The sequence below is a fragment of the Rissa tridactyla genome, chromosome 1 (genome assembly GCF_028500815.1).
Source record: "Rissa tridactyla isolate bRisTri1 chromosome 1, bRisTri1.patW.cur.20221130, whole genome shotgun sequence".
NCBI lineage: Eukaryota > Metazoa > Chordata > Aves > Charadriiformes > Laridae > Rissa > Rissa tridactyla.
Genome location: NC_071466.1, coordinates 163,703,593 through 163,731,507, shown reverse-complemented (window position 1 = coordinate 163,731,507; position 27,915 = coordinate 163,703,593). Strand labels below are relative to the sequence as shown.

Below are 27,915 nucleotides of genomic sequence, written 5' to 3'. Positions count from 1 at the left end.
ACAGACCACTGCGTGAGGACGTGGCTGTAGGTTCAAAATCAATCAAGAGGTTACTGTTCCAGCTTGTTTAGTCTTCAGTTCTCCCGACAATCCTTCCCAATCAAGATAACACACAGGCAGATGGTTTGTTTTTATCACTTGTAGTGGAGTTTGGACCCACGTTACCTGGAATGAAAAGAAGTTAAAAGTAATGTTAAGTAAATATGACCTGTATAAAGTTTGGACTGACACTTCAATCGTCTCTCATTATTTACTCTACACCTTGTGTTAGATCTACGTTACTCTGCACTCTCTCATGGTTTTATTTCCTACTACTATGAAATGAAGAGACATTAAAATAAGAGCAAATTCAGAGTATACTGTGGAAAAAAACACTGGAGAAGTATTTCCAGGCTTTGGCCTGTACCCAGGCCAGCTTCAGTGGTATCCTCAGGTCCCAGTTGGCACTGAAAAACAGAAAACAGTCTGGCCATGACTTGGGTGGGAGGTTTTCCAAAGAGTGAGGGATGGTGGGGGGGGGTGGGGAGGGGGAGAGAGAGTCAGGTCATATCATCCATTTGATACCCACACACATTCTCAGTAGAGTTTTTTTTCACATCCCACATTTTAAACATCTCAAGTGCCAGAATTTCCACCATTTCCTTTGCAAAACAAATCCTGAGGCCTCAGGGTCTCTCACTTAAGTAGCACAGTATGCTGCCCCAAGTTTTTATCATCTTAGTTTTTTTCATTGCTCACGCTATGGATTCCTCTGCTCCCAGTATCTGTACTTTTCAATGCTTGCACTCCTGTCTGATCTCCTTCATTACATCCAACTGTTAGTCTGGATGCCCCAGCATATTTTTTTTCAAGCACTGCACTAAAGTGTGTTTGCAGAGGCTTTTGCAAGTCGGGGAACTCTGGTGTGCTCTGAGCTCAGCAAGGCTCACATGACCTATAGCCCAGGGCAGAACGTACTGAGAGCGGCTGCCACGTGGCCTGCAGTCACTCTGAACAAGGACAGGCCCCGCTCACGTATTTGTACAGAAGGAAGGTACATGTGCATCTCCCAAGCGGTTGGAGCCTGGGTGAGAATGGAGAGGGGAAACTGCCACAGGTCACGGTGCTACTGAGAAGTCTCAACCCTGCTAAGCTGAGGGAGCTTTCAGCCCAAGCACTGCCTCTGAACTGGGCTTCCAGTGAATCATTTCACATGCCACTCTCTTGCTTGTGGGTATTTGATCAATGTTTTCCTCATCTGTAGGTGACGGGGAAGAGCTGAGCTCTCTCCTCTCCCCCTCCTTCTCTCAACCTTCTTCCACACTGCAACTTGTTAATATCCATGTGGGAGGCTGCACTGCAAACCTGCCCTCACTTCTGTGGCTGCTCTGGATGCTACTGCCTCCTCCCCACATCTCCCTATGGCATTTCATTCTACCTCCTGTCCCCCTATTGACTCAATTTTGTATGTTATTGCTCAGTTTATCATTAATACTATCTCCTCACCACCCCTGTTCCCCTCCCTGTCTGTATCACATTCGGGACCCTCATTTTTACTTTCAAAAGTGTCTGTTCTCTCCTTAATCTCAACTCCCAACTCCTTTATTCCTCTCAATTTCTACTCTTGTCTTCTGACCTTTTTCTACAGATAGTGCTAAAGTTAGAGCAAACACCCTGCTTGTATGCACTGAACAATATTCCTCTCTTTCTCTTTAGAAAAGAGGCTGAAAATTCCAGTTACCACCCGTTCATGATCCCACTTCAGCTGAAAAACACTGGTGATAACTAAGCAGCTATTTCTGTGGTATTGCAGTGCCCCGTGTAAATCCCATTTCTTGTTGCAAGAAGCACCCAAGTGAAACACAAAATCCTGCTATTAAGTATATGTGTTCTGCAGCCAACACTCGTGAGGAGCGAAGGCCGATGTATGGAGCAACTCAGGAGAGCAGACCCTTCTGAGCGAGCCCACTTTGCTTCTTGCAGGGCTGAAAACAAAGCAAAAAGCCAGCGCTTTCCAAAGGCACACAGCTTTCAGATTCTTGCAGTATTTCCCAGAAACTGCACACAGACGTCAGTGTCTTTGCTGATCACAGTCTGCCCAGCAGCAGCTTAGAATTAACAAGATTCTGGTCAGGTTCAGAGCTACTGCTGTTGTGTTCCTAAGCGGGCAACAGTGAAATTCAAGAGTTGCGTCAATTTGATGATGTGGTTTAAGAAAGCCTTGTAAGACAAAGCACAGTCTCCATGCAGCGTGCTAGGACAACACCTCAGAATGTTAATTTGGGCACTCAGTTTGGGGCATTACTATTTGTAGCCCTCGTATTTTCCAGACTACCAATTCTGACTTGTAGGTATCCTTTTCTAGCATGTAAATACCCCGAGAGATTTTCAGACTCTGTCCCAGAACACACTTTCATCACTTCCCTTCCCAGTTTTCGGATTCTCTTCATCGCCATTTGCTCCTACAAGACTGAACCTGACCTTTAGCCTGCTTGAATAATGTCTTTCAATTACTCTACGAGCTACTCGGGGTGTGGATCTGGTCTCTCTACGCATTTGCAAGGTGGGATGCGTCTCTGTGGTACTACAGAATTAATAGTGACTTTGGAGGATGTGCGCGCAGGCAGGCCCACAGGGCTTAAGTGTGCTGTTTAATCTTTACAAAAGGTAAGGGCAGCTATTTCAAACTGTGAATCTCTGAATAATTGCATCCTAACCTGCCTGTGTACCAAGCACCTTCCCCCTCCTTCATTTCCACTTCTTACCTCCCTTCTGTCACCCAGAGTATCACAGCATCAGTTTTTACTAGACCTGCTCAAAGACAACTTAAACTTTCAAAACTAAGATGGCCCTACAGTTACCCAAGAACAAAGTGCCTCCTATCTTTATCTTGAAGCTGGAACTCTATTCCATGCCCACGTTCAAGAGTTTTTTATTAAATCCTAATGAAGCACATCCTACTCATCAAGTAGCTGCAGGATCCCCAGTGGTAACTCTTTTTTTTCCTCTTTCTCATGAGTTTCCATCTTTCTAACGTGCCCTCTACCGTCTCTGTTCACATGCCACTTTGGGACCACTAGACTAGAAAAGCTTTCTCTCAAGAACAGTGAAACAATTCAAAAGCAACACACAAACAGAGATCTTTCTCCAGCCTTTTACAACACCGGATGACCTAAGTCTACTTACACCATACTTCAAAAGCTGTGGAGTCTCCCACTGCTACCATGAACGGGCATTCTCAATTTGCATGAGACAAAAAAATACTTGCACCGACTGCTTGGAAAGACTTATCAGGTCAGGAAGAGCACAGCAGGAAGGCTGGTGTGCTGGAGCTCTGCGCCTTCCCTGCACCTGTTCTCAATTCTTCCTTCCCCTTTATTGACAGAGGTGGCAGCCCTCAGGAAGTAGCAGTGGCAATAAATAAAACTTGAACATAATAGCATGATAGTGTCTTTGTGGAAATGGTCCAGACCAAACATCAGACTGTCTGGCACAGATCCACTGTGGTAAAAGGAACAGGGACAGCCCCGCTGCCTTGACTGTGCAACGCCCCGGCGAAGGGCGCAGCATCCCACTGTTCAACTACAGACATCAATCTCTTCCGTGCCTTAATCTGGGCCTAATTTCATCATCACAATGCGGGAATGGTGGGCTGTCTGCTTTAAAAGAGCTGATACTGAGAAACGTAGGGTATCTCTGATATTGTAAAGTGCTGACAAATCAGAGATTACACAATTTTCTACTTCTGTCACTAGAGGGTAGTGCAAGCCCTCAGGTCCCTTCCTCTGAGAGGCAATGCCCGTACATCTCCCTATTAAGTCTTCACCGGTTCTATTTTTCCTGTCTCTGAGGAATGGGGCCCAGCAGCGCGTACTGTCTGTGCTCAAGACGTAAAGTGATTTGGAGAGAGGACCTCTTTAGACCAGGGTTTACTTCTGCCTCCCCAAATGCCAAACACACATCCTAAAATGGGTCTACTATAGTCATAAATAAACTTACAGTTCCTCTCTCTGGTGTTCATTTGGCATTTTTGAATCTGTCCACTCAGCCAGAAGTATTTCTAAGAACCTAATCAATCCCTGTTGTTGACCTTCCCAATACCTTGCTTTTCTTTTTGGTCTCAGGAGAATGTCTTTCCATTTCAAATCATGGCAGTCTCAAGGGAATTCAGTCTCCCTACGCCTGCATTTTGCATTCAGCAGAGCACAGAATGGTCTCTGGCCAGACAAGTTGAGGAGGAATTTTCTCCCTGGAACTAGTTTATTTTCTTGCTGGCGCAGGATGTATTGACACCCAGAGAAAGGAAGACAACCAGGCTGAATAGTCCATAGATTTATTTCAATCTGACAAAACATCTAAAACTTTGGAAGTTAGCTATGAACCCATAAATTGGGAGAAATCTTTATCATTTGTGTCTTCCACTGGATGAAGCCTTGGAAGGACTTGGTGAAAATATCAATCATGTGTTAGCAAAGAAAGAAAAGCTGAGATCTAGTACTTCTCCATAGCTTCTATTTTCACGACCTTCTTCCCCATTTCAGAAGGTGATAAAGGAGCAAATTAAAAAGACTTCCACCCTCTTCTCCGCTCCTTGCCCCCCTCACCTCAACATAAACACGTTTTCCACTCTTCTCCACTACTAACCTTGTCACAGTAAACACACCTGACTAAGCCCAAACGAGGAAAGGAGAGGCTACACTGGGAATCTGTCTGCACCATGCTACCCACTGAACATAGTGCTGTCAGGGTGGTGCACTTCAAGAACTGCACAGGCAACTTGTTTTACACAAGACGACATTCACCTTTCTCCTCTTGCTGAGAAGTATCAGAAAACATTTACATGAGAAGTATCAACCTTACAATAAGACTGCCGTTAAATTGCCTTCAGAATTATGCTTCCTTTGATATAACTTCTACTCTTCTTTGATTCCACTCATTTTAATATAGAGGAAATAACAGGATCTACTCACAGGTGCCTAAGTTGAGTATGTTTGCACAAATCAGCCAAACTGAGAACTAAGGCACATAGAAGCACAATATGCTTTTAAAAGAGGTTTTACCTGAGATGCCTCCAGTGCTCCGAACACTGGCATGGCCAATGCTGAGCCGCTCATATTCCAGTTTCATGTTCCCAAGGTCTTCTCCTGAATGTCCTTCACTGGCAAAAGAATTGGCCTCAATGCTTGAGCCTGGAGACCGTTTGGCCTTGCGACTGAAAAGCCCACTGGCAAACCGCTTTCCTTGCTTTGAATTGGCCTGTGCATCTTCTTTCTTCACATCACGAATAGACTCTCTGGATTTGGATTTATTTTTCAGATCCATCTGGAACCGGGAGAACAGTTTCTGAGGGCTCCGATTCACCTTGTTCACATTCTCCAGAGGTGGATAAATTTCTGGGAACTCTTGCTCCAATGTGACTAAGTCATTCAGAAACTGATTTAACCGTTTCTTTGACTCACTTGTTTCCTCCTTTTCCATGTTCCCCTGATTATCCTGCCTGTGTCGTGAAGCCCAGAGCATCATATCACCACGGGTTGCTCCTGCCACTAAACCATACTTGGGGTTAATGAACTTCCGAGACACGGTGGAGGAATGAAGGCCTGGCTTCCCAATTGCATGAAGGAATGGGTTAGCAATACCCAGCTCCTTGTAGAAATTAACTTCCTCTGAGATGGCATAGAGTTCACGAAACTCAACGTCAAACATCTCCACATGCTGTCCTGTCAAGACTAGCAGGATGTTTCTGTCAATGTGGGATGAACTCCATGTGAAGCTAAGAGTAGGAAACAGAACCGACATTAGATTTTTGGGTGCATACTTGACCCAGCCCACCTAACAATCTCTAAGATACTACATGGGAATATGTAGCATTGCACCATTTGCCCATATGTCCTTCCCAAGATGGGTCAGGATAGATACATGAAGCGCTTCATTATTGTTCTTCATTAGGCAAGCAGACCAGATCTGGAAGAAAAGGCCCTAAAACTCTGAAGGACAGTTTACCATTTTATAAAAGCATCACTGCACGAACAGGAGGAACCTTCAGACTGAAGAACTCACTAAAGAGAATGGAGCACAGTGGCTGGTGGGGAGTCCTTGCAGGCCACCACCTGATGCAGTGTGGAACTATCTCTAGCCCACTGAAATGGTCTGCTAGCATGGGCATGTTCCGTTCTCCAAGGAACAGCTTTTGCTTTATGCCACATTCTCTGTCATCCCACCCCTATTTCTACAGATGCCAAACAGACTAGAGAGGCTAGGATAAGAAAGGGAATAACATGGGAAGAAGACTTTCAAGCAAAGCCACAAGCCATTCTTTACACAAAGAATATGTCTTCGTCTTAAGCAACAGCAACCCACCTGTACGATCCAGTGGCCACTTTTTCACCATCCACCATCAGGAATCGGGATGCCAGTGTGCCTCTGATCTTCCCTGCTGGCATGTAGAACCCAACTCCTGTCACAGAACGTATGCGGATATTCTAACAGAGAGGTGAAAAGAGAAAATGTCACAATAAATAGGGCAGAGAATTAGATAATTGCCAGCTCCAAGCCTTAACATGTCACTCACATTATCTCACTACTTCTGGGGCTACAGCTCATTTTGTATCAGCCACCAGAAATCATAAGGGCTGCAGAAAAGAAAGCATAGTGCTGTAAGATCTGTTGTCGTCCCGTCTATGTGAGTTACTCCCCTCCATCAGTTTACAGCCCTGTCCAATAGGTCAGCATCTTTGTAAGCCTGCCTGCTGGCTTCAGCTATTCAGCTTAGCCTACTGGCAAGACAGTGCTTTCAAAAATCAAATAATCCTCCATCCCCAGTCCTGTGCTGTAGCTCAGAAGGCCCAGCCCAGTTCAGGGGAATGAATCAGAGGAAGCTCTGAGTCACGTCTGTGCTCCCTGAATTCTGATCCCTGTTCCACGGCACTCGTGGCACTTCTCCAGACTATGTTAGCAGGACCGCAAAACCAAGGAATTTTGCAACACCTGTGCAATGCAAAGGACACAGTTACTTGGAGGGTAATGTATGAGACAGATCTATATTAGGTTCTTTTTGCGCTTGTGTTCTGATCCCAACAACACATGACTTGACAAAACTGGGCAAATTAGAAGACTGGAAAATTTAATTATTACAGAAGAAAGGAGGAAGCAGTTCTATTGCTCAAAACATAGATGTTTTCTGTCTGTTATAACAAAAGGAGGACCCCAACCTTTATCATTTTGCTACGAACCCCAAACAGTTACAGTGTCCACCCATATTCCTCACTGTTCAACAGAGAGTGAAAAAACACAGAACTTTCTTTGAACAAAAGGAGTAGGATGAGAATCTCTACTTTCAGCAAAGAAGAATTTCTGAAGAAGAGGAAGGAAGTACCTTTCACAAAATGAACAGAATTAGTTAGATAATACCTCTCCCCAAACCTCCCGTCTCCTACCCTTTGGCCAGCAAACCTACAAGTAATAAAACAAAGCACCACCAGGAACAGAGAAAACACAGATTTAAGGTTACATGATTTTCTACAACAGATGTGTGCCTGCACATGCTATAAGAACATATTTGCACGTTGGACTGAGTGTTATTCTGCTCATGGGTCCTGGCTGTGTGAGGATGAATTGGCAAACAGGTATAAGTACTGCCTAATATGAAAAAAACCCACAACAAAACCCAAAAGCATTGACTATCAGTATTAGTTTAGAAAAAATTATCTTGTTGCTCTGACACACGAATTTAGACCATTTTCTTCATTCCACCATCTGTTTCTGTAAGAATTCTTTAACAATGAAAAGCTAAAAGGTATTGTGATCTGCAGTAATAAATCCAGGGTTGGGCGTCAGATAGTCCCAAGTGTTCTCACAGTTCTAACACTATTCCCTGTGATGTTTTGGGCAAGTCAATTCACCTTTGCCTCATTCTTTGCCCATCTGCAGAGCAGAAGAATCATGAGGATTTGGCTAATGCTAGCACAGCCTCAGATCCCACAAGGAGCTATGTCCTATTATTATAAACCTCACTGACAGCTTAAATATTGATAGGCTATAGAAATCAGCATGCAGGAACGAGTCATTATATGAATGCAGATTTCTTTCAAAAACCAGTTCTCTGAATATAACTCTTACCTTTTGAACCTGGTTCCTATTTTCCCCACTAAAATACAGCAGTGGCAGTACAAATTCTGACTAACAGTAACTGATGATACTACTATTTTGCATTCATCTATTGCCTGATCTGTCTGGAGTCCTGTGTGGGCATTAGCTAATTAATGCTCCCAACACTGCTGAAAGTATTATTACCCTGTTCTAAAGACGAGGAGTCTGAGAGAGAAAAAGATGAAGTGACTTGCCCAAGGCCTAGCAGTGAGTCATATGTGTGGGATGCTGAACGCAGCTCGGGTAGTGCACAGGAGGAAGGGTGCCCTTTCCAGTATTTAGAATAAGATTTGCAATTGGCTGGCTGACCACCTGAAATAATTTTTTTGCCTTGCTGAGTAAAGTTGGATGTGAGATTTGCCAAATCATGGAATATTGACTGCAAGTGTCAAGAAGGACCTCTGTTCTTCAAATCAGTCAACAGCTCTGACACGCCATGCACTTTCATGAATCAAGGAGTACCAGCAGAAAGTTTCTTAGCATGTAACCACTGTGGGTGTTATTGTGTTTGTATGTTATATCACCTTCTTTTGGTGGAAAGAAAGTACATTTGAATTTCTGCAGTAACTGAGCTCCACATAACACTTAGAAAGGCACAGAGGGGATAGAACCAAGCAGCTGAGCACATAAACCTCCTTGAACAAAGTAGGCACAGGAGTGCATAAATACTTCTTGAAATGCAGAAAACAAGCACAAAGTCATATAAACATCGAGTCACTTAACAGGTTATTTGTATAATGTTTTCTGCCTTGAAGGATCTTGGAGCATTTGTAGACTTATATATCAAGCTGTACAGAGGAGGAACAAGCCTGGGTTCATGTACTAAAGACTACACTACAACAAAAGAGGAAAGACAAAAATAAATGAAGTGAGATTGCAGCAACTTTTGGGGGTCACTAATGTTGCAGTAGTAACAAGTATTTTGGGTAGGGGATCAGTTAGTTCACCAGATAGAAGTGACCCCTCCAGATCTGTATTCCTGCAGAAATCTGCTTAAGGTTTGCCATATTCTGGCGTATGGAAGCTGCAGTTTGCATTAAATTTCCACATTTCCTTTACACAGGCTTGCACCACTCCTCATCACAAACAGTGACTAACGTCTCCCTGGCACCAACTTAAAACGGACTGGTAACACTCCAGCCTGACAGAGCATCCTAATACAAACAGTGAAGGAATCGGTCTTTCTTGCCTTACTGTGACACACTTTTAAACCTCACCCTAACTCCACAGAAAGTTAAATTAGACCCAGTTTAGAAAGTCACTAATAGGTTGTGTTGTGACTGACACTTAGCTGTCCCTTGACAGACCTGGGCAGCGGTGCTCACAAGTTGTGGTTGAGTAGGGGGGATACACAAGACAGACCCTAAAGGCAAGCATTCCAAGTGCTTCCACCAGGGAATCCTGTGTGTACCTTCCCTCTTAGAGCAACTGATACGTATGTTGCAAAGCAAGCAGGGATCTTGTATTTCAAGTTGGGATGGATGGCATTTATGACTTCTATAAAATAACAGATTTAAAACAGATAAAGGAGACACAACAGACCAAAGTAGTAGCTGATAGGTGACAGCGACTCAACAGTGCCTTGCATTGACTGTGTTTTTCAAAATGTAGAGAACCCCTTTCTGCTGTCCCTGGAAAAATCAGATCCCTTCAGTCAATAGCATCTGCTGAGGTAGCTCTTGTCCTCTGTTTTCTTGTACCATTGCTTCACCTGAGCACAGGGCTGAGGGGAAGGCCCCACACGCCCATTATTTCTCTAAAATCATAGATGGAGGTTCCACAGAAGAGGAAAAGAGGAAGAGATATGGGATTCATGTGGACAGGACCACAGTAACAACCGACAAGGAATCTTTCTTATTCATGGTCTGCAAGATTCTCATTTCTGGTGATCAGATCTCTAGGTCAGAGAGATGGGTGGTAGGTGCTTAACTTACACGGGGACACATAAGCATCCACAATCTGGAAGCAGTCACCAAGTAATGCTGGGAAATATTGTGGAATTACCCTATGTGTTTGCCCTGAACAGTTCTGGAAATGTTATGCTTGTTGACAAAATAGTAAAACTTGCAGGTATTCAAGTAGAATAGGATGGAATGCAGCTAGCTGGACCTGGCATGCCAAGGTCATTACTGGGTATTATTTATTTGGGTCTCTGCAAAAAAAGAGCCGCCTTGTAAGCCCCCATTTTCAAAATGTCATAAGCAGCCTAGAAGAATTCTCTAATAGATAATTAAAAAACTAACAGTACTGCATCACATTACATTCAGCTTCTCCCTCACTTGAGTTATGAGTGGATGAAGAAAGCTTGGAGGTAGAGACATGAAATACTGAAATGAAACTTCAGAAATTTCTTAGGCAAAAACGTTTAAGAATTCTTGGAGTGAGGGAAGAAATTAACATGAAGGTGAACTTCCTGCAGATAACTCATTCCCTGGGTTTGCTTTGAGCTCTAGGTGAACTCCTTTTCTTTGATCAGGAGGGGTCTTTCTTAGCAGAAGCATGGGGAGGAAGAGAACTCATCTAAAAACTTGTGAGAACATTCACCCTCAGGTCAATAAAAAGAGGACTTTTTGTGGGGCTATGGATTTTATATCTATGAGAACTTTGATTCATTGTGCTCTCCGAAGAACACTCTTGTGTCAAACATAACAGAAGTCTGGCAAACCATGTCCTGTAGGCTCAGGAAGCCATATGACTCATACACACATAACATCCCAGGATGAGTGTGCCAATGGTTGAATTTAAATGCATTTCTAGTGATCTCTGGCCTTCAGACAAAAATTGAGTTTTTCTCATTTCATGCTTGGAGTCAGTAAAGAACGTTTTGTCTTTGCAGAGTGAGATACTGTCTTCCTACAGCAGTTTTCCTCCCGTGAGACTGTCAGCAGATCACGATACCTTGCCATCTCAATATGATACAACAGCCAGGATTTTTGTGAAAACGCCCAGCACTGTATGTAGACAAAGGGCAAAATCCAGTGTTAACAGTAAATCTCCCTGTATTAGGTCCATTAAAGCATTCACTCTGCATTGAAAGAACAGGGCAATGGAAACAAAAGGGCAGGAATCACAGAACAATCTGAGCATCTGGTGATGACAGAAGACAGAATAAGCAACCTGAACCGCAGCAATGACAGCCCATAGTAGTGTGTCATCTCTCTCTGTCTCTCCCTGGGATCAGAACTTGCCTCTAAACCTTGAAGTTACTTCCCAAATTGCTGCAACTTTCTGAGAAAAAGCCATCCTGTAAATCTTGAACAAGCACTCCAAAGGAAGGGTGAGAAGAAGGGCAGGAAGGAAGCGTATGCGATTCCTTTGCTGATAAACTGTGGCCCACTGGTGAAGCAAGCAAAACGGTTACACAAAAAGATAGTGGAAGGAGAGAATTTTGTTGCTAAAAATCTGTAGAACAAACTCAGGCATCAAAGCAGATGTCAAGAGGAAGACATAAATAAGAAATGGGTGAATGATGGAGTTAACTGCACTAGAGTTTCTTGTTCTTCCTCAGCAATTCCAACATCCTCTGATCAAGCAATGGGGACAAAATGATACCGCCTGAACAAGACCAGAGGACCAGCTTGCTTTCTTGTTTTAAATCTGGGTTTTCAGCACTAAAAGTTAAAAACAACCTAGATACATTAGATCAATGAGGTGGGGGTGGGGGGAGTCCTCCAGGAGAAGCCTAAGCCTTGCTTGAGACTCCTTGGGTATCTAAAGCCTGATGTTGGGGGAATCACTATATGATTATTTCTGTTATACTGATCCAAGCAGCAGCACAGATACGTCCAAGGCAGCCTTGGGCAGGATACTAAGAGGCCATCTTCCCTGAGAGGCAAATGACCTGTTTCCCCTTACAGAAAGACTCTTCCCTGTCCTTCCTTAGTACCATAGACAGGCATAAACTGCATTGACCTTAACAAGATTAACTAAAGCCCTAGCCATACTAGAAAAGGAATACAACAACCTTAAGGGGAATTTAAGACACAGTGTGAGATGGCTGGGAAAAAAGTGGGGGAAAAGTTGCAGTACTCTGTGGGCTGGAGCTCTGCAGAAAAGTGAACAACTAGGTTAAAGAAGAATGTTAAAAATTTCTTCTCAGTGGACCCCCTTCAGCTCAGCTTGTATTTGGACATTTTTTAGCTGAAGGAGTCTAATGAAAAACATAGCAAGGGCTGCTGTGAGAGAAGGGAAGCACAGAAGGGACACAGAAGAGTTTTATACTGCCTTTGATGGCATCAGTTCGAACTGCCTCTTTGGAAAAGGTGACCTTGTAATGCAACTAGGCTGCTGCAGGACCTAGTCACTACTGTAGAATGCCACTGTGATGATTGGTTTTGGAGTATAAAGTCTGTGTAGATACCTATGGAGAAAGAGGTAAGAGGAAGAGCAGAAGGGGACCGCTTACTGTTTTAACGACGGAGAAGGCAGACAAAAAGCAACTCTCCTCTCCAATAGCACTGCAAGTTTTTCTAAAACACCAAGGCATCTTTTTACTCACTCTGTCCAGGAGTTAAAATATACAGTATTGAAGTCATCATTCCTGCACATGATGACATGGTAAGAAAAGCACTGGAAAACAGGTACCGGAGCAAATGGAACTACTGCTGTGATTTCACAGTTTTGTACCAAAGAGACCCAAGCCTAGGCCACAGAATACCCCTGAAGCTTGAAACAGGTCTATTATAATGATGGCTGTGTCTTGCTTTCAAAGACACCAGAGGAAAAAAACTTCCATTTCTGTTTTGGAGAAAGATGAGAAAGCTGCTCAGCTGGATGGTTTTTTTTGATGAAGTCCAGAAACTCAGAGCAGAGTGGTAGTTCACGGGAGCACTGTTCAGATACATGCAAGTCATTTTCATCCAGATTTAAGATAGTTCTCCTAAAATGGTTAATATCAGCCTCTAAAATCTTCACAGCTTTTTGAGTTTTGGTTTGCATTTTTTTTTTTTTTGAAACTATTAATTGAGTGTTTATGGAAGATCTGCCCTTCCTCCAGGTAAAAAGGCACTTTTAAATTTTTTTTCACTGCTCAGAATAACAGTTGGATAACAAGAGGGGCGGGTCTTGCATCCCATAGGTCGTTTCCAACCTAACAACTTTTTCAGTATTCAGCACAAGTCGTAGTAGTGACAGTGACTAAAAAACATGAAAAAAGCGAGGAATACAATACCAGCTATAAACACATAAAGTATTTCAGTCTGTATGTAATGGAATGCGATCCCACTGAGGCTGCTTCTGCCAGCCAAGCTAGGCTGACTACTCTGCTGTGCTGCATGCTCTATAACGAAGGCATACTCCGACATGGAACTGGGGAGCAGCTATGCTCCCCAGTCCCTTGTGTTCTCAGGCAAAGGAGGACTAGAAGCTCATTCACTACCAGATGATCACTGCTGGATAGGAAAGTCTTTATTTCACAGAGTATATGTGTCCTATCACTGGGATCCACGCAGACGACTCAAAGAACTACTAGTTTGAAACCTTGCATAGGACACCCACAGGAAATTCCCTCAGATGATTTTCTTGGCAAACAGGAATTTTTAGGCCACAAGAGCCAAGAAATTACATAGACCTCTGTCTTAGGTGAAAGGTAAAAAATCCAAATCTTTCCTTTCTCTTTCCTTTTGTATTAGCAAGCCACTCTCTTATCCCTCTGGGTTCAATCAAGCCCTCTCTAAGTGCTGTCATGTGACTTGTAGGGAGGAAGAGATGTGTTTGCCTGTCCAAGTGAGTTGCAAGATTCATTACAACTGAAAAAAGGCCACTGACCTGCAGGAGATAATGGTTCAGTATTGAATATCTTACCCGGATCTGCAAGTCACTGAGGTCAAGGCATCTGCACATTTCCAGGAAGAGCTTCACACCCTCCTCATCTAGGATTATATAGACTGGAATCCAGCGCTTATATGCTGCATCAACTATATCACGGAATATGTCCCGGTCTGTAAATACATCCATGACCACTGCAATAATCTGAAACAAGAAGACAGTAGACAGATAGCTGAACAAAACAGTAGGAACTGAAAGGGTGGCCCATCATACTGGTGCAAAATAAAGGAGAGCACTGATACCACAATATGGAGGAGGAGGTTACAGGGGAGACAAAAGCACAGGGATGTACATGCCCAAGCACTGCCAATAACCTTGTAATTTTCTGGCATGGCTCCTGCTGCACTTTGGAAGCAACTTCATAAATGCCTTTGAGAGTTCTTCTTCTGGGGGAAGACGGCTTATTTCAGCAGCCTGAGGAATGCCAAGGCCAGATACTTAGTTTTTCCTCTGTATTGTGAAACTTTTGTTGCCTCTGTAAGGATCCACTTAAACAAAGAACACTGAAAATAGATTGAAAAAGAAGAGTGAAAAACACAGTTCTAACACTTAATCAGAAGGTGAGTAATGGAAGAATGAATGTGCAGAGGAATCAGAGCCTGAATCCTCAGCCATGGTGCATAGTGCAGACAAGAATAATTTTATTTTCCTTTTTTCCCAATTCCCTGTGAGAAGTCTGCTCTCAGGGCCGGCTTCCCGAGGAATGTCTTACGGAGCTCAAACATAAATACCTCATATTTGTCAGGAAGGAACTGGAGTGTGCGTTCAAGATTTGAAGGCAAAATGATCATTCCCTCTTTCACATGGACATTTTTTCTGGTATAAAACCAATCCCTCTTTCCAGGCATAGATTTTTACATAAAAACAAAAGGCTGCACTGACGTGACAGGCAAGCCTGAACATTCATAGGATGAGTAACAACAAAACCAAGAAGGTTGTGGACAGCTTTAACGCTCATCTTACCTGCTTTGTCTCTCTCTCTCCCTTTCTGTCTCTTTTACACCATTAGAAGTGGCAATTCACTTCTCTGCCTGAAAGAATTATTCTCCTCAACATATGGAAGGCTATGAATGAAGGATGCTACTTTCCTAATCCTGCTAGGAAACATCAGTTCACCAGGTCAGAACTCTCATGCTGACCATATGCTGGGAATATAGGTCCCTAAATTTTAACTTCCCAGGTGCAGGGGTCACAGTGATGAGCCAAGCTGTGCTGGGGACAGCACATACAGGTGTGAATGGAGCTGAAAACTGGATGAAACAGTAGGAGTTTCTTCAGTTGAAGTTTAGAAGAGGTGCAGCTCAAGTTGCAGGAGACCTCTGTGGAAGGGAGAATAATTCTCACCAGATACCTCTTTCCTTTGAAAAATGCCCTTGAACAAATTGCTTTTGGCAAAGTGATGCCACAGCAAATGTCCCCTACTGTGTTTGCTGAGTTTCTGCTTGTACGGCCAACAACCAACACATCTGCTCTGTCAGGCTCCTTCTGTCAACACAAGCTTTTCTTTGTTAGAAAAAATAAAAAAAGAGCTGACATTGCGTTTATGCTCATCATTAACATGTAGGTTCCTGGTACAGGTGAACTATTGTGGAGCTACGTTATAAACTAAAAGTCCCTTGATAACTTCTGCTGGGCAGAACTAGATTTCAGATCCTGTTTTGGTTCTTGCTTCCCAGCACAAAGCAGCAAGATGCAGGGAATGTTACTAGAACCTCTAAAAATTAAAATACAGTGAACTTGTGCCTCTTTGTTCCTGAACAACTTCATATCCAGACAGATTGTAATTAAAGGTATGAAGAGTTCATGCATTAATTCAGGCCTGTTATGCTTCCCCTCCCCTCCACACACTGTGGTATGGATGTAGTTACTTAGGAGCGAGGATGCCAGATAATAGTCATTTGAAGTAAGAACATCCACATAGGGAACTGATCAAGAACACACAGCAGAAGTATGAATTTGTTTTCTTTCCATCCCCTCCATTTGCAATGAGTCCCATGACTGCAGAAATTACACCACATCCTGGACAAACCATTAATTGTTAGTACTGGTCTTGCAATATGAAGGACGGTTCCCTCCAGGCTTTGGGGCCCTGGGTCAGTTCAGCTTCTTTGCAAGACTGTGGACTAAAGCCATGAAAACTGCAGTCCTGTATGAAAAGCAGATGAGCTGCCTTGCAGATGGCACTTCCAAGCCAGCAAAATGTGAGGTGGGCAACCCCACTGCTGGTATGTTGGTCTTCTCCAAGCCCTGCCACAGCTGGTGATCTGTCAAGATTACCTAGGAGTGTTCCCACATACAGCAAGTCAGAGCAGGAGTGTCTAGCCCTCCACGAGGTATTCCCCATTCCTCTACCTACCCTATGGATAACAACTTATCTATAGGGCCCACAGGTGTGGGTAGCTCTTCACAGGTATTTACAGACTGGCAAGCATTAACTTGCCAATCTCATTGCGGCAAGGTAGCTTAATTAACGTATGTTTGTAAAACACTGGTGATAAGCCACCCACAGACATGTGCCACATATAACTAGTATCTGCTTAGAGCCCCCCCCGCCCCCCCAAAAACCCAAACAACCAAAAGCTATTCTCATGTGCTGAATAAAAAGCTGCTACCTGGAGATTTTTTTTTTTTTGCCAGGGCCAGCTCAGCTGAACACAATAGGCATAGTTATCTACGAAAAGGACCATTAAACACTTAAACGGCTGTTAAACATGAAACCACCGTTGGGCTGGGAGGGGCACAGTTCGTCCAGTCAGTGAAAAAATAAAAATCTAGAAAGGAATTAATTACTTTTAGGTGCCAGGCACAGCTATCGAAAAGAACAAAGTTTCCCAGTCCTTGCACAGCCTGTAGAGGCATTTGCAGCAGCACAAAGAGGATGTGAAGTTGCAGTAAATCTGGCTCTTCTAAACAACTGACCATGCCAGTGGCTGAACAGGATTATGGGGTGTGCACGTATTTCTGCGACCAGGGAGCTGAGGAGATCACCCGCTGGATTAATGCCTCTCTGGAAAGTTTTTGTGGTTCCCAGCAGACTTGGTTTTAACAAGTCTGCAAAGGTTGTGCGTATAGTGTGTGCTGGGGGAGCGGCTGGAGGAGGAAATAACTGCTGAATTAGCAGGAAAAAAAAGCAAGCAGCAAAACTAAGAGCAGGAATGAAGTGTCTTATGCTGTTATTCCCTTTCCTCAGGGGGGATGTCAGCTCTGAAGGGGATCATTTCCTGGGTGGTCTTCTCTGGAAACTTCACCCAGACCTAGGAAAAACTCGTCATTGCCCCCTACCCTTCAACGCAAGCTCTCGTGGCGTCACGGCTGCTTTGTTTTCTTGCCTGTCACCACTGACAGTCCTTTACAGTCAAAGACAAATAGGAGGAGCAGGCACATACTGTCTGGACTCTGGCTGCTGGAGGGTGTTGAGACCACAAAAAATAAACCCTAAAAAACATCACCCCACAAGCAAACTTGCTGCCCTGTGTTTAACTAGGGATACCTGCACGTACAGGAGGGGTGGCTGGCACAGCGTCGTCACCTGCCTTCCCTTGAGCCAGTGAATCACAAAAAGCTAAACACGGTTACAAAAACCTCAATTTAGGGTGTGTGTGAGGGGTGCAGGGGTTTAGCCCCATCTTGGCTATCCTTTGGCAAACAGTAAGGTGACGGGCAACAAGCCACAGGGAAGGCCCTGCCTGCTGGAAACTGACCAGCTGGAGGGCCAACGTGCTTTGGCAGGAGAAAAGCCTGGACATGGTGGGCTCTCGCCTGCCTTCCACCCCACCCGCCCTCCAGCCAGGCCCTCCGCCCGGGCGTGAAGGCGGGCAAGGGCGGCCCATCGAGGGCCCCCGCTTCGTCTGGCGGCCGGGCCCTACCTTCTGCGCCTGCTGGATCATCTCCCGCACCACCTCCTTCAGGTGGGGCGCGTTCTCCTCCTTGCGGGGGTGCGTGAAGAGGGCCACCCGGCTGATGCCCCGGTAGAAGGTCTTGTCGGTCCAGCCCAAATCCAAGGGGGGCACCTCCGTATCCGAGCAGTCAGGCCAGTAGGCCAGCGAGAGGGTCTCACCGCCAGGACCTCGCACCACCTTGCCGCCTTCACGGGGGTCATCGTAACCTCGCCAGCTGCCCCGCAGGGCTTGCAGCTCCCGGCTGGAGAGAAAATCGCGGAGCTGCTCCTTCCTCAGCGCCTCCCGGTAGGCTGCCTCGCCCCGGGTCACCAGCACCTCCAGGGCCCGGCGCTGCTCCTCGCTGTAGTAGAAGCGGGCCTGGGCCTCCGTCACCTTCTCGTTGACGTGCGACTCGTCCAGCAGCAGCACCTGGGACTCCGCCATGCTGCCGGCACCCCGCAGCGCCGGGAGGCTGCAGAAGGAGGGAGGGAGGGAGAGGCAGAGCCGGCACCGCCTCACCTGGCCTGCCCGAGCCCGCCCCGGCGGGTGGAGCAGCCTACGCCGGCTCCTCACGCCCTCCCGGTTCCCTGGGGACACAGCTGTCCCCTCCGCCCGACCCTTCTCACACAGCCCTGTGTGGCCTCTCACGCCGCTGCCAGGGGAGCCAGGGTCACTGTCCCAGCACTGGCTGCCCCCCAGCATGGCTGGCACAGGGGTCCCTGAGGAGGAGAACCGGGCTTGGGCCGCGGGTGTAATTTGGGCTGCAAATGCAAAAGTCTATTTAATAAGAGGGGGTTTCCCCTGGCAGCCATCTGAGGGGTGTTCATAGAATGGTTTGGGTTGGAAGGGACCTGAAAGATCATCTAGTTCCAACCCCCCTGCCATGGGCAGGGACACCTCCCACTGGACCAGGCTGCTCAAAGCCCCATCCAGCCTGGCCTTGAACACTTCCAGGGATGGGGCATCCGCAGCCTCTCTGGGCAACCTGTGCCAGTGCCTCACCACCCTCACACTAAATAATTTCTTCCTGATAGTTAATCTTAATCTACCCTCTTCCAGTTTGAAGCCATTATGCCTCGTCCTGTCACTACATGCCCTTGTAAAAAGTCCCTCCCCATCTCTCCTGTAGGCCCCCTTCAGGCACTAGAAGGCCACTATAAGGTCTCACCGGAGCCTTTTCTTCTCCAGGCTGAACACAGCCAACTCTCTCAGCCTGTCTCCATAGGAGAGGTGCTCCAGCCCCCTCATCATCTTCATGGCCCTCCTCTGGACACACTCCAACAGGTCCACATCCTCATGGACAAAAGGGGGACACTCACAGACAAGTGGGGCTGGGGGGCGTGGGCAGAGAACCATGGTGGCTACAAGCCGTGGTCTACCGGCCACAGCAGTCTGCTAGCCAGCCTCATCCAAATCCACTTCCAGGGCAGCAGCAGCAGCTCAGCGACTCACAAAAAGCAAGAGGTGGGTACCCTGTTTACAGGTGAGAAGATGATGGAGTGATTTGCCCAAGGCTGCCCAGCTGGCTGGTCTCAGAGCTGGGAACAAAACAGCCCCACTCCTCTTCTCTGGCTGGGAGCGTGAATAAATACCCCCAGCTCCACATGCACATCCCAGCCGAGAGACTAGGGGCTGTAGTCTTAAATTATGATTTTTGTGTGGTATGCGATAGTTGCTAGGGGCCCTAATCAAGATTCAGGCCCCACTGCGGTTTGCAGTGTGTACACAAAGGATAAAGAGCCGTTCTTCTCCCGTGCAGCCCAGGGAAAGAGCTGGCAGGGATGAGCAAGGATACAGGGATAAAGGCGAGGCAGTGGCAAAATACAAACATTCAGAGGCATTTACAGCCCTTTACATATGTGATTAGCCCTAAGCACTCACATGCACAAAAAAACCATAAGGACAGAACTGCTAGAGTTGCTCTTTGTCTCCTTTCTATAAGCAATCGCCTGCGCTCAGCGTGAGTTAGCTTAAAAATCCAAGGATGGGGTGGGTCACTGGTGCTCATCCTGTGCTGTTCCTCTCGTTTATGTAGAAGGGAGAATTTTAGTATTCCAGACTGTCATCAATAGCTTTTCCTAGCATGAAATTCACTTAAAATTTGAAATTGCACTTTGCAGAGGTCCATCCTCTGCCTATCAAGTCCCCTTTAAAAATTAATTTCCATATAGGTTCTTTTAGCCTGATTTCCAATGGAAATGAGGCTTACGTGGTCATGGTGTCTGCATCTGTCTGCCTGTCTGTCCATCTCTCTTACAACTTTTGAACCCACTGTCTGATTTCAAACAAGTTTGGCAGAAGCGTAATTACATCCCTACTGATTTTGTGAAAATAAATGGCCTGATAGGATAAAGAGACCCTATCGCAGCCCCCAACAGGGAAAGTTACAACATGAGTTCATGCCTTATTAGACTTCAGATATTCCATAAAAGTGAAAACACTAATAAGTGCCTGATCCGTATGAAAAGCTTCAAATGAAGTTTATGCCATCTTAGACACCCTAGTCAATCAACCACAATATACAAATACACAGGAAATGCAGCTTTGCTAGTTCTAGTGCTCACTTAACTACTTGTTGGGGCGCTTTTTTTTCTGTACCAGAGGTTGCCATCAGCTCTGCTATTTCACGTGTGGCTAAATAAAATCTCTTTAATCCTAGGTGCTCTATTCAGTGGTAGCTGCGCAATGTAATCCTTTGTGCTGAGCTAAGGCTCCCACATGAAAGCAGTGGTAGGTTCACAAATATATGTTTAGTTGTGTATTTAAAAGCAAGCGAATGTTTCCCACATCCAAGGAAAAGCAGCAGAGATTTTCCAGTTTGTTGTGATGAAATGCTTAGCCCCTATCTCTCACTCTAAAAGACAAAGTGTTGTCTGGGTATTGATATGATAAACAGGGGCAAGAAGCTGTGCAAAAGCTGAGAAAGACCCTTTCCCAATGCATCGTGTGTCCCGTTCCCCCTCCCCGTTCTCGCAGCCAATACATTCCAACCAAGCGTATTTCCTATATGGAGTTTTTATAAGGTCTGATGATTCAGCCCCTTTTGATATACCCTGACCCTCCGGCTGACAGCCTCACCTCAAAGCCTGGTAAAAAGGGCTGTGCAAACAAACTGCCCTCTCTGCCACAGAGGTGACCCAACCCTTCGGGACTGGGGAAGAAGAAAGGTGGCAGGCAGGGTGGGGGGAAGTACTTGTGCCTGGTCCTGCCCCTCTGGGATCGAGGGGTGAATTCCAGTTTCCTTTCCACTCTAGAAGGGGGTCATTATTGTTTCAGCTCAGGTTTTCCTCTCTGCCCTTAGCGCTGGCTCAAGAGAAGGAAGAAAGGGGAAGCCTGCTTTTGAACTGGGCTGAGGCAGCTGCACATCCACGCAGAACAACAATATCAGTCCTTTGATTTATTTTGTTCCTGGGGATTACTCGCTGGAGGGGCTGCCTGTGTGCAGGCAGGGTTGGGTCTCTTTGCTTTTTGCCTCTGTTTGGGTGCCGTCCCAGCCAAGTCCTGGTTAAGGTCTTGCTTACTTTTCTGGTCTGGTTCCAAAAGGTTTTCCAAAGGATGTAAACTAACCTATCAGGAAATATTACCTCGTATTGTAACCCTCCCCCAACCCCATTACAGTGTTTTAAATCTTCTGCCTTCAAACACCTCCCACGTATATTCTGGTTACTTGGGCCTAATCGCTTCACTTTCCTTTGCGAGGCAGTGCAGGTTGTGTATTAGATAAAGATATGACACCTTATATTTAGCATTAATTGTAACTGCGCTTGTCCTGAGCATACATCTCTCTTGCCAGTCCTTCCTGTGTAATTTCAGTCCCTAAATAGCCCACCTCATGATACATTCTTTGATAAGTTTCCCAGCAGTGTTTTTCTTGTGACATAAACTGCTACGAGCTCTCGTTATAAACCTTTGGCCGCTCAGCTCTTTAGGAATAAAATTGTGATGCCTTCCCCCTCACCTACATCTTATTTCTCCCAAGAGCAGTCAGCATCTGCACGCGAAATAGGAGTAAAAACAGGGGCAGATATTAAAAAGGAAGTATTGTTTTGTGATAAAGTGGTTGAGAGCTGTAGAGTAGAAGCCTATTTTTGAGGGGCGGTATCCTCCAAAACAAAACCATGTGATTTACCAAAATATCTCTGATCAACCGTACCACCTTTTGAACTTTTGTTTTGTTTGTTGTCATGGTTTTTTTTTTCCCCCTCCATAAGAAGCAGCAACTGGTTAAAAATGAGTTTTGCAAAGAAAACAGGATGGTCTAAGGGATGGAGGATACGAGAGAGTGTATTCCACTTCTTGGTGTCCCAGCTGCAGGTTAGCCTGAGGTGATGGGGCTTTGCCGTCTTGAAATGGAAGAGTAAACAAATAGGTGCCTGTGTCATGGTTGTTGTTAAACACTCCACTCCTTCCCTGTGCCGGCTGGCACCACAGAGACTCGCAAAGGTTTGGTGGAGATCGCATCGTCTCGACTCTCTTCTCTGCAGCCGGGATCCAGGAGTTCGTGGGAAGACTATTACGTGCGCAGCAAGCCGCACTCTGCTTGTCCCCGAGTCTGAATTTCCATTTGCAAGGGCTGCCAAGCCAGCGCAGGAATGGCTGCATTAGTCATGTCCAAGTATTGGCAGAGCTAAAAAGCCTGAAACAAGGTGATTTCAGGGTGTAGAGGAAGAAGCGTTTGCCTTCACCGTTCTCCCTCCAGCGACCCAAAGAGCCGCAGGCGGTGGAAGGTAGGTGTGTCACTTCTGCAGCAGCAGTGACAGACTGCAATCCAGAGGATGAAGAAATGCTTTCAGATGCTTCCTTTCTGTCATATTACACTGCCTCGGGGAGAAAAACCTGGCTGCTGAATTGGAGAATTGCCGCAACTGAGCCAAGTGCTTCTGGCCTCCCACTCAGTTTTTCAGCTGTTGTTTCCATGTGAGAGTAAATAGGTAAGAGAGTCCTCTGAAGGGAGCAGAAAGGAACAACTGTGATCGTGGGCTCATTTCTTGCAGCAAGGTATTCGCTGACTGAGCACGCACAGAAAGGCCTTTAGCCATTTTCCCTGGTTGCTCCCATTCACAGGGCAACAGTTTGAGGCAGTTTCCTGTAAGAAATAGTGCTGACCCAGGTCTCTTGCTTAATCTTTCAACTCCCATACAGGCAAGGACTCAAAACTGGTTGCAATTCAGAATTCAGCTGAGCTCCCCTGCGGGGCCTTGGCCAAGTCATCTGCTGTGCCTCAGTTCCCTAGCTGTAAAATGAGAAAAATACCACTCTACTTCACAGGACGGCTACAGGGAAGAGCTTAAAAAATAAAACCCCAAACCAACATCACCTATGTTTACTTTGGTTTCTTCTGTGAGGGAGGAGGAAACAAAAAAACCCCAAAAAACCAAGCCAAACCAAAAAAAAAGAGACAGCTGTAGAGTCCCTTTGCACATGATTCAAACCCTGAATGGAAGCTCTTGCTAAAGAAAATAGTGAGGAATAAGCAATGCAGTCCCTGAATAGGATGCTTAATTGCCACTATAATTATGTAGCTCTCAAATCACAGTGTGCTTTGTAGACAAAGGAACACCAGGAACGGGGCGCTGATAAGTTATGGCAGCAACAAGTCTACAGCGCTGTGTACTTACCTGTGTAGTGACCACCTGTCAGCGTGCATTGCTGCCCGCTCTTTGGAGAAGAAAATGCTCAGGTGAGAGTTGATGGGAAGGGGAGCGGAGCACAGAGGGAAGGCTGGGGTGGGTGTCCCAGGCAGAGGCTGGAGGGATGGGGAGCGGACTGGCAGGAAGCCATTAATGGGACAATCTCAGAGCAGGCCACCAGCCAGCGCAGCAGGATGAGGTGGGAGATGGAGTTATGTGCTGGTGACAAGGACAAGATGTCCCAATGCTACGTGGTGGATGAGAGGGAGTCAGTGGAGGGGTCGCAAGAGAGGTGTGACGTGTAATTCAATTCATTTGAAGAGCTGCATAATCAGTGGAGGAAAGGAGAGCAGCGGGAAGCGGAGCTGAGGCTCTGGTATCCACAAAGTTTTAGCCATCCTGGAAGATGGCTAAAAAAAAAGCCATTGCAAAATAGGAAGCCTTGTTTTTTTATGAGGAGGGTTGACTACGGCAGTGGGGGAGAAGTTAAAAGTTGGCCCTAAAACTACAAAAATGAACCGGTAGGAAGCAGTTCGGCCCCCACAAAAAATGCAGAACTGTGTGAAGGGAGCAGCACAGGAAAGAAAAAGGGAGCGCTCTGAGGGGAGAGGCAGAAGGCTGAAGTGTAGGCTTAGAGCTGGAGACAGAACAAGGAGCTTTGTGATTCATGAACATAAAGAAAGATACAGCTGGATTTTAAGATGTGGTAGAAGTGTGTTTATTGGGTTTGGAAGGTGCCCTTTACTGATCAGCATACATCGGCCTCTGATGTGTATTTAGCTTAAAAATACCCAGAGAGGCAATGTAAAGGAGAAGTCAGCTGCTCAGGACCTTACCAGATGCACCGCCAGCTCCAGAGGATCCCTACCTTCCACTCGCTGGTGTCTCTGTCTGGCAGTGCCACAGCGAAGGCAGATCCAGTGGGTGCAAGCGACTCCCCTGAGTCAGAGAAAACAAATAAAAGAAGCCGACCAGACCTCCTTCCTGAAAGTCTGCTTAGAGAGAGACGTGCTGTAGGTGTGAAAGCAAAACTTTACAGGAAGTTACGCTTGAAATCTGCTGTTTAATTTTTTGCCTTATAAATCCAGAACTAAGGCGATAAAAAACATACCAGGTGATATCCCCTGCCTCTGTTTTGGCAGCTCTTTCTGTGGACAAATCACTCTTTGGCTTAACCAAGACACTGCACGGCACCATTTATCCCAGGATACCACATTGCTCCAAGCAGGGGTGCACTCTGGCTACCCCAAAACCACAGAAGTAGTAACTAGCATAGTGCCTACGTTTTGATACAGTAGACACTCCTACTGTGGGCTTCAGTAGGGAAGAGCTTCCAAGCCAGCCAGCCTGAGGCATGGTGGTAGTCTTGGTCCTGAGACAAGGGACAAAGGGACAGTGACCCACAGACACCTGAATGCAAGCTTAGAATATCATATTTTCAGATCAGCATTGGCAGAAAGATCTGGTTTTGAATTCTTCCGAAAGCAAAACCCAAATGCATAAATGCACTTATGTTCCTCCAGTCCCTGTTTTTAGATCTGTTTCGTTTGCAACTCAATTAATCAAGATTTCGCTGCTCATTTTAAAATAAGTGGCATTTCTCTTAGGAAGGTTTATAGCTTTCAGTCTTAGAGGTTTAAAAATAATCAAACAGATTCTGAGCTAATCCAGATTCATAAACCATTCTTGTCTGTTAATATCTGAACACTTTGATCATCATATTTAAGAGATTCCTTTCTCTTTCAGATTGTCTCCCACTACTCTTTATTTTGAGGCTGTGGTAGGTTACCGTGCTGTACCCTCATGCAAAACGCATAGGAGGAAGGGAGGGGGAGAAGAAGCTGCAGCAGAAATAAGCCACTGCTCTGACCTTATCCACGTTCCTCTTTCTGTCTTCTCCTGAGGATGGGGAATCCATAGACCTCTCCTTGTGTTTAACCTGTCCTCCTCTCCTGCTTTTTTCTATTTGCCCTGCCATCCTTTTGTGGGATTGTTAAAAATCTTCCCTTGAGAGTGACCATGGGCATTTTTCCTTTTACTCTTCCAGCAAGGCTGGCTCAGTAATATGTTTCTGCTCGTCAGACCCCCACACCTTCTTCCCCACCCTCCTGTGTTTATTTTCTTCTGTTGGAGAAGCAGCTGCATCCCCTGGGGAAGAGTGCAGCCTGTGGCAGATGCCCATCCCTACCGGAGTATCTCTGCTCTGACAAGCAGGATGAGAGAATCCAGTCTTCATGGCTCTACTTCCACTTTGTTGAGGCTGCCAATTAGTAGAGGAAGCAATGATTGCGTTTTTGTTTTTTTTTTCTTGCACATTCTGACAACTGACCTAAGCCACAGCAAGGCAGGAAATGCAATTAGATAGCGGATGATCTTGGGAAGGACTGCAACTAATGGCTTAGCATTTTGCATTTCTCACAAACATTTCATTTATCCTTCTACTCTTCCCGCAAGTTGCATATAGGATGTAGTGGGGTGATTTCATCCTCTCATGTAAGGTAATTGCCTTCTGGTTCTCTTTCAACACTGCAGAGCAATGTGAAGAGCAAATTACAGCTCAAATATCACTTGTGCCAATGCTTGGGGTAACACTGTGACAAGCAATGTAAGGAATGGACTGGTGGCCTTGGTCACTTGATGGCTTTCCAGCTAGGCTTCATCTGAAGGGCATTAGCTGCAGCAAGGCTCTTTTGAGCTTGGGGCCAAATCCACCACGGCAAGGCAACATCACAGCCTCTGTCCGTCACCTCCAGAAAGCTCTGCCTGGCACTCAACACTGCAGAACGAGAGGCAGTCACGACACCCACAAGGGAACAAGCAGCACATGAATCCCAGCATGGGACACTGGGTAGGCCTGACATTTAGGATGAGAAACTGGTAGGCTTCTGCTTTGGGTGTCCAGGATGTGCAGCTATATACTGCGATGGGACCACACAGCAATGCTGGGGAATTAATTCAGTCAGCTGGAAGAGGGCAAGTTTGGACTGGGTTGTTTGTCTGCAGCACTAGGTAACCTACTTTTATGAAGACTGCCCTGGCAAATTAGTTAGATCAGGGCGATTCCCTGCCTTCATCTACTCAGTGGCCTGCCAGTCCCTTTTGTTCTGAGCTCATCTGCGTTGGGAAGGTAAACACAAGGTACGCCCATGGTGACCTTTAGAACTAGAAGCCTTTACAGTTTGCATAACACTGCAGATATATATGCCACGATAATAAATAAGCTAGACTAATTACGGAATAAATCCTTGCCCCAAAGAGATACCCAGATGCAGATGGTGGAGCACGCTGCCAAATGTAAAGTATGGCTCAAGCAGAAAGGAGCATTCTGCAAACACCCAAGTTTTTTGCAAGAGGAGGGGAGAAAGCCTAGCCAACATGAGCAGGCTCCAAGGGCAAGCTGACAGAAGTCGAAAAGCCAGAGGGGATGAGAAAGAAAGTAAAGGAGATGTTTAACCACTCCATGAGGGTGAGGGCCCAAAGACAGGGATTGTAAGAGATGATGAGAAATGCTATGTTGGCGTAAAGATAGTCATGGAAAAGGAAGAGGAGCTTTGAGTCTGACATCCGTGGCTTTGCCACTGTCCTGCTACACTACCTTTGGGAAATCACTTCACCTTCATCTAACTTTCCTCCTCATCTTCATACATCTTGGCACTCTGACTTGTAATTCTTTGGAGTAAGACTGTCATTTCTACAGGCATTGAAGTGCCCACTGCAACCAGGCTTTGAACTCAGCTAGTGCATCTCTATCATGAAGGAGAGCAAAATCTGATGGAAGATGAAAAGCTGTTGCGTAGACTTGTACACAGGCAAGGCTCGTCTGTTAACAGGGACCGACTGCCTGTGCTGCGGGAATGATGGAGAACAGGATGCTGGAGAGGAGAGGGCAACACCAGCCACCGAGAACACAGCTTGCTCATGGCAGCAGGATAAGAGAAAGAGCAATGAAGAAATGTTAAAATCATGATATGTGGGTGGAGGTGGAGAAGAGACAGGCAATGGTTTGGTAGAAAAAGCAGGTGCTATTTTAGTCAGACTGGGTTAATTTCAGCTCTGATGTAACTCCATTTACGTCAATTTTAGTCAGTTGAATTACACAAAGGATTAATTTAGGTCAATGAGTTGAGGTGAGAGTGAGTCAGCCCAAAATAAGTTTTAGGGTGCAAGGAAGAGATGGGAAACAAGGACCAGGTGAAGAACCGGAGCCATGCTGGATTTGGAGAGATGTTGAAGAAGGGAGGGTGAGGATGAGAGAGGGCGAACAAGAGGGACCAAAGGCAAACAGGCCACAGGCCCCTGCAGGGATGTTTGACAATGATTTTCATTCCAACCCAGGACAATTTGCAAAGAAAGGCAGTCTGGTCCCTCAACTTTGTAGTGTAGTGGTTATTTACCCCTAACTCCTCATGGTCCACCTCCCCTTGCCACTCCTTTGGGCAGCTTGCACACCAACA

General features: G+C 45.8%; 1 protein-coding gene across 1 annotated transcript; it reads right to left on the bottom strand.

Annotated features, from left to right (window-relative positions):
- Positions 1–100: 100 nt before the first annotated feature.
- Positions 101–18,290, bottom strand: FAM83F (family with sequence similarity 83 member F). The gene is made up of 5 exons (XM_054182728.1): positions 17,820–18,290; positions 13,930–14,097; positions 6,340–6,461; positions 5,040–5,752; positions 101–165 (listed from the first exon to the last, which is right to left on the bottom strand). The coding sequence occupies exons 1-5, from the start codon at positions 18,273–18,275 to the stop codon at positions 101–103; spliced, it is 1,524 nt and encodes a 507-aa protein (XP_054038703.1). The 5' UTR covers positions 18,276–18,290.
- Between the last annotated feature and the right edge of the window lie 9,625 nt (positions 18,291–27,915).

What these genes read in the sequence shown, in the direction of transcription:
- FAM83F (XM_054182728.1), bottom strand. Translation starts at nt 18,275, where the DNA reads ATGGCGGAGTCCCAGGTGCTGCTGCTGGACGAGTCGCACGTCAACGAG. An exon ending in TGATCCAGCAGGCGCAGAAG is followed by an intron (nt 14,098 to 17,819) that starts GTAGGGCCCGGC and finishes TTCTTGTTTCAG; the next exon opens with ATTATTGCAGTGGTCATGGA. An exon ending in GAGCACTGGAGGCATCTCAG is followed by an intron (nt 166 to 5,039) that starts GTAAAACCTCTT and finishes TTTTCATTCCAG; the next exon opens with GTAACGTGGGTCCAAACTCC.